This window comes from Rhagoletis zephyria, unplaced genomic scaffold (assembly GCF_001687245.7).
Source record: "Rhagoletis zephyria isolate East Lansing unplaced genomic scaffold, Rhagoletis_zephyria_1.1 Rzeph_scaffold_00107, whole genome shotgun sequence".
NCBI classification, from domain to species: Eukaryota; Metazoa; Arthropoda; class Insecta; order Diptera; family Tephritidae; genus Rhagoletis; species Rhagoletis zephyria.
Window position 1 is genome coordinate 174,764 of NW_016157191.1, and position 7,335 is coordinate 182,098.

The window sequence follows — 7,335 nt, forward strand, 5'->3', positions numbered from 1 at the left end:
TATGTCATAATTTCGGTCATAAATAATAGCAAATGATTGGAAAATAACATATGCAAGTAATAAATAGAAAGAAATTTCAAGAAAAAAGTTGCCATGTTTTTAGTACCTTTTCTTCTTTTCAAACTTGCATTGGCAAGCACATTTCATTCATTTCTAGAAAACGCGTAAAGATGACCATTTTTAAAAAGATATAGGAGATAACAAAAAATTCTTGTTAAAATAACAAAGACTATTCAAACTAGCTCAGCTCTTGATTCTCTACTCATTTAGTGCAGTTGTTCATAGAACTTTTTATTTCTTTCGTTTGAAAGGTAATAATAATATGAAAGCAGCTGCCCTTTTGTACAGGTAAATTCCACTGCACCAAGTTTTGTTACCGATATCCATACTCAGCAGCGCTTTTAAGCCAACGTCCGCATTTTAATCAAACGAAAGCCAATTCATCATCTTTGTTTTTTCCTTTAGATACACAATCATAAGTACAAATGTGTGTGTGTGCCTGTATTTTTAAACTTTTCGTATATGTACATACATATTTTCCGCCTGCCACTTGTGCTGATTTATACTTGCACCGCCACCAAAGCTAACATCCGGCAAATATATTACAACAATAAAAATATTTGCAGTTATATCTTTGAACTTTATTGCTTACTACTACAAATTTCCAAATTTTTATTTATTTATCTACATACAATCGCACTAACGTACTCACACTCGCTTCATTTCTTGTTTCCTTTTTAGCAGCACTGCAATGGACCTAAAAACCGGTGGACTACTCGTGCCGCCAACTGTTAAGAATTCAAGCTGCTCCCATCCACGTTATACCAGTCACAATTTCATTGTACACATCGGCATTGCGGAGACGATCGAAGCGGTGCTCATACTTATATTGACGCTGGGTGTGATTGGTGCCAATTGCCTAGTTATATTTGTTATAAACAATCGTCGTTATTCGCCATATATACATCAGCAGGTGGGTTAAGTTGAATTTCAGAGAATAGGAGTTTCGAAATTGCGATATATGTATATATTTCAAACATGACTGAAAGAAAGGGAAACATTTTAAGAGAATTGAGATATAAGATTTGAACTGTAAATGTGAAATGAGACAAATACGTATGCCGCAGGTGAATACCCTGCAAACCATTTTTTCAGAGTATTCTGAATCGTAAAGAAATTTTAACGAATTCGGAAAGATCCCATCCGATTTTTTTCCGAATTTTCTAAAATGAAATAAATTACGCACACTTCCATTCTTTTACGAAATTTCGGAATAAAATCGGTGAAGAAATGAAAATAATGCTGCTATGTGAAGAATTTCTTGCAGACTTTTTTAGAATTTTCTTTATTTTTCGTACAGAAATTTCTTTACCAGTTCGTGTCAACCACTTCATATAATTTTCTTTGAAGATTCGGAAAAAAATTGTTACAGAAATCAGATACTCCTAAAGATTTCGTTAAGATTTCGGGAACTTTGGTTTGCTGGGTAAAGAAGAATATACTTAGATATACATATACAAGTAATAAAATAAGATTTACCCATATTAAACTAATTATTAGGCTTAGCACCTCTTTCTCAAGTACCCTTTAAAATTTCTCTGTCAATTCAATAACGAAATTTGTGTTTAAAAGGCAGATAAGTTTTCGGTCCACTTGAGAAAAAAAACCTTAACGAAACAAACTATAATTGCCTTTCAAACCAGGGACCGAGAAAGCGTTCCAGTTAAGGTTTAGTCTACATGAGAAACTTTAAAGTCAGCAACATTCCGACGAAAGAACCAAACAGGATCAAATTATTGAGAGCAGTTTAAATGGAAACAAAATGAGAACAAATTGCTTGGGAACATTTTCTCAAAGAACAAAATGCGATCAAAACTCTCGGCACGTTCTCAAAAAGAACAGGACGAGGACGAAGAATCTTTCGGGAACGTATCCAATGAGAACAAAATGAGAATGAGAGTATCGATACCTTTTTTGAGAACTAAACGAGAATAAACGTTTTGAGGACTCAGCGTAAAGATTGAGAGGGGAGTCTGCATGTTGGGAAGAAACATCGTTGCAGTGAGAACCGCGATTTTTACATCTAAGCCAGCTTTAATTTGCATAGTTATCTTGCAATTCTTTTTTAATTAATTTTAATATTCAAACATTTCACACTAGTGAACACTATGTGAAAATTTTTTCTCTCTAATCCATTATTGGCGAATTGATCAAAGAATATTTGTTCCCGTCTCGTTCTCTGTCAGAAAGTTCCTGAGACTTTAGTTCCCAAATTGTTCTTCGAGAGAAAGTTCTTTAGACTTTTGGTCCATTTAGTTATTTTTAAAATGTTCAGGAGACTTTTGTTCCCCTTTTTGTTCTTTTATAAATTTTCTTAAAAGTGTTGTTCACATTTTGTTCTCTATCAAAACATTCCACATTGTTTTGTTCTTATAAAATTCCCACTAAGAATGTTCTCGACAATTTTTTCTCCCTTTTGGTTTTAGTTCTGAAGCGTTCCTGGGAACAAAAGTACGTGAAGGACATTTAGTCTCGATCATACCTTTTGCTCTCGGTCTCTGTTCCAAAACCCAGGCACACATGATGAGTTGTAGCTTATTTATTTTTTTGTTAACTTTCATGGAATAAACTGATAATGCGAATTTTATTACTGCTGAGGTTCCTAAAGTAAGTCCGAATATGTAGTGAACGCCACGCAAGAAAGACTGCTTTCGCTGCTACAATAGCCCTTCATGCAACCGAAACATGAGGACTGAAACCAAGGATTCGTAAATTTTTATTAAATTATATTAATATTAAAAGACGGGTCAACTAGTTACTGTAACAAGGATGATCTATGGTAAAAATTTGTTCTTCGTTCTTTTATCCACGCATAGTTAGGAAACTTTATGTGATCCCTTGGTCCAGTTCATGTGCTTCTAGCTACGGTTACACTATTAACTGAAGCTTGGAAGTACTTAGTAATAGCTTCCCAGTGGCACACAATGTGCTCTTTTGCATAGTCCTGCATCGGCCAATAAGAAAGGCTAAGTAAAACAAATCTTACAAAGTGCCTAAAGGATATCATTAGGGTTTTCGTTCTCCGTATCGATATACCCGGGATGAAGTAATAAGCATGTTTGTTACCTTACAGATTTATTCAACAATTTCGACGTCTACAAGACGGGCGAAGCATATCGACTGCTGAGAGGAAGATCGACCTATCTCGGCAGCCAGTTCGAAAACGCCCTATCTCAAAAAAACTTTTCAAGAACGCCCTATTTCAGAATTTTATTGAACAACACCCTATCTCAAAATTTGGTTGAAAAGCGCCTTATCTCACTTCAAAATGTATTTAAAATGTTCTGATATAGGCGTTTTCGAACTGGCTACCGAGATAGGTCGATCCTCCACTCAGCAGGCGATATATGGGTTTGGCCTTGTCAATGTATGTGTGGGTTTTCGCCTTAAGGAAATTGCTACTGTTGTATAAGTAAGTCACCTTAGGGTTTACATCTAACTTTCTTTTCTGCATTCTTCTGATTATATATCAGCGCATTCTTCAGGAGATTGGAGTTAAAGGTCTTCAAACCCACTTCTCATTATGATGACATTGTTATCTGCTTAACGTTTACCATCGAAGCACCTTTCGCTAAGAAAGCAGACCCTCCCTTTGGAGGGTAAGGAGACCCTCCCTTTGGACAATCTTTCGTAGCCAAGAATCTATTATAAAATGGATTAAAAGGTCTTTTGCGCCAAACACAATTGTATACCCATGAAGTTAGGTTTGGGTTTCAGTTGTTCCAAACAAGGGTTTCTAAGGTAAATTTTGCAGATTGTTCTTTGTAACACTACGAAAGCTGAACGCAGGTCATTAATTAGTCGGTGAAACCTCGGTGGACGATAAAAAAATTTCTGATCCAGATGCATGGATGCATGTTCTGCCGGAGATCGAGATTGATGACCAGAAATAGAGTAAATCATCTGCACATTGCAGTTGAAATACGAACTATGCCGAACTATGGTAACCGAACTACTATCCGGTTCGTACGATGAAGCTTCGAGCTCTCAAAACAAAATGTTGATCCAACCAGCAGTAAAAAGGCCTGTATCTTCATGGAACACAATCTTAAGCTTGCATTTTCTAGTAACTTCTTCAGGCGCCATTTCATATCCTTCACAAATTGCCTTGCTGCTAAATTTAATCTATCAAAACCAAGTGCAAATTTAAATAAATTATCCAAGAAAATATTATTTTAAAATTCAACTGTGCTATTTTCTTTGGTTTCCTCATAATTCACTTTTATTCCAACGCTTTATACTATCACATTTCAACGAAAATTCACATTTCCTTTCTCGTTACCTTTTGCAGCCACGATATCTGCTTACCTCCTTGGCTTTAAATGACCTCACCATTGGACTGCTTATCACACCGTTTGGACTATTGCCAGCGCTGTTCCATTGCTGGCCATACGGCGAGATATTTTGCCAAATACAGGTAAGAAGAAATTGGCGTTGGCGTTGACGCTGGCGTATGAGAGACATGAAATACTTCCCAAGTCAAAGAAAAAGGAAATATTTCCAGCGATAAACTATGCGATTGTAAATATGTAGTGCACCTTGCTAAATATTTGTTGTGTAAAGCAAAATAAACATAAAGTGTTACACTAAGCTTTTCTTTTTGTTGCTTTTGTAACACGTGTAATACAGATAAAGTGGACAATGTGGCTACAACAATAACAATATAGGGCAACAAACTTACAGCCAACTTAAGTGGCTGATAATGCCAAACAAACTAGAACTAATGCGCTTTTTACTATAACGAGGAAGAAGGATATACATGCTGCATTGCAAATGATATAGGTGGCTGTGTGTGCGTGCGTTGAACATGCCATGCCAAGCGGGTGGTATAAGTCAGTGAAATTCCAAAGTGCAACGTCGTGCGAAAATACGAAAATAGTTTTTCACTTTCTCTGCGAATTTGCAACAATTGCCAAATTGCGCTAAATTCCATGACAGAGAAGAATTAAAGCAAAGGAGAAGCAGGTTTTTTTAGTTGCTTTGTTGAGAAGTCTATACATTTAATCGATCTGGGAAAAGTTAAAGCGAAAATTCGAGTAGTTTACATTGTTGTTCAACTTTCAATTTTGCATTGTAATGCATGCGCCATCGATTTACTTGAAACTTGCGTTGCGGAAGTGAATTTTAAGCGCTCTTCTACTGACGTTGCGCGGTCATTTTTATTTTAACTTTTTTTTTAGAGCGCATAAATAAGAATATGTCTAGGGTGAAAGCTTCGAAGGTTTATGGGGAGCTTATGCTTCATATTGAAGCTAGATTGAGTAATTAGTAATACATGTTTTTTTTTTTTGCTGAAAACTCCTATCTAGTAACGCAGTCAGACGAACGGTGTGCGGACGGTCGGTGCTCTAAAGGGGTACCTTGTCATGTCCCTGGTTATAGTGCTGGGCTAGTGATAATAGGGCGGTAAGAAGCAAACTCTCGGGGAGGTTTAAATTAGAGGTCAATTAGGGCTTTGAGTGTGACATTGGTCTGTTCAATTTTCAGAACTGTCTCGGGGAGATTTAAATTAGAGGTCAATTAGGGCTTTGAGTGTGACATTGGTCTGTTCAATTTTCAGAACTGTCTCAAGGTTGTTATTGAGCTTGGGCTTTTTAGGAAAAAATGGAAATAGGACCCGTATCATCGTACTGTCTCCTAAACTGCGTCTCCTTTGCATAAATTACTCCAACTCCAAGGTGGAACAGCGTATTCAGAGTCATGCATGACCGAAGTGTGGCTGGTTCCTAGTTTGCGGATTCTGGATACGAGTGAACCACCAGTTTCAAGTAGACTTACCATGAGATCTGGATTACCGTGGTGTACTTCCCACTTCTCATTAGTCGTGGAAGCAAAAAATTAATGGCCATAAAAATAAAAACCTAAATTTAAATGTTCGGTACAATGCTCAGAAATCATCGCTCCTAGACCAAGCCTGCATAAAAGAGATCAATCCCGCTTTGCAGTCAGACATTGGACGAGCGAACGGATACACAGAGGTGTTGTCGACGGAAGCCATGGGGTCACCAAACTCAGCCAGAGTAGCAAGATCTCTGGAATTAGTATTCCACTGTCGTCGATCTCTACTATCAGTGGTCTAGGCTGGATTACGGACACTATCAGTGTGTGTTCTTCTCCCTCAATGGCTAACCGAATTTGGCACAATAGTGCAAGAAAGCAACCTGAATCACAATTCAGGGCTCGTCCAACTCAACTCCAAAGGGAGGCCAATTATCCCGCAAGCCGTAGATGGTACTACATCAGAGGAAGAGGCTATACAAATTACCAAATTCAAGCTAATTTCAAATACGAAAATTTAACGACTGCGTTTCTAGGAGTAGTCGTGAGGCTATCACAAAGCAGCCTCGATAGGCTCTTTTGGAACTAATGAAAGCCATATAGAGCAAAGTGGTTAGTAATCTCGTGCTGGGCTGCATTCCAGTTGACTCCGTCAACAAACCGCTTGGAGCCGAGCATTTTCCAGCAACAGAAAGCGGTTATTGACGTCACGATTGAGGAATCGAGGATAACGTAACTCCGGCGGGCCATAGGTGCTTCCCGCGGGCTGTGAGCTTCTCGTCGTATCCTCGAATGCCCAAAACCGCGACATGCCTATATCTGCATGTCAAACATATCAAAGCCAATTGTAGTCGTAATATCCCTTCTGGGGAATTTCGCGTAAGCGGAGTGACGGGCTTGCAATCCTGAGTCGGTTGGAGGCTCAATTGGTAAAAGAGTCTACGGTTTTCAAGGTCTTACCAGAGTCTTAAACTTGGTACCACGCGGAACAGATGCCCCTGAGTGTGTTCGTTGGCTAGATAAACAAAGCCACTGAGATGAACTAGGCCGAAAGATGCACTTGTGAGATTGTACAGCTGGTTAGATTTGCAAAACGTGGCTCGTCAAGCAATTCGAGCATGTGTAGAAAACCGGAAAAGGATTAATACTGCATGCATTCACACCCCGAGCTGTAGTTTACTCCTCAGTAAGGCTAGTAAGACCTGCGAGATTAGCGAGATGAGCAGAATGAGTGAGGTGAATTAAGCGACTCGAACAAGGGTTGAAAGTCCAGGACTGGGATTAAAGAGCAGCTGGATTAGTAAGTCTTGTGAGAGGAGTGAGACAAGCAGCATTATTATGGATGTCATTTTTGGGTAGCAACACGGTGAAGCTGTTCTCCGGTTAGGGCGACAGTGTTGGAGGTTATAGCGGAATGGCAAGTCTGACTAGTAGTGGGGTTAAGCACATGTATTCTGGTAAGTTTAGTAAGTCGCGTGAGTTGAGCTGGTCGAGCAA

At 38.6% G+C, this 7,335-nt stretch overlaps 1 protein-coding gene across 1 annotated transcript in view; it reads left to right on the top strand.

The window, feature by feature from the left end:
- Window positions 1–751: 751 nt before the first annotated feature.
- The window catches only part of LOC108377453 (uncharacterized), a 72,608-nt gene continuing 66,024 nt past the window's right edge, over window positions 752–7,335 (top strand). Inside the window, exons 1-2 of the mRNA XM_017633721.1 lie at window positions 752–973; window positions 4,352–4,477. Coding sequence (XP_017489210.1) covers window positions 752–973; window positions 4,352–4,477 — 348 coding nt within the window. The remainder of the gene's footprint in view (window positions 974–4,351; window positions 4,478–7,335) is intronic.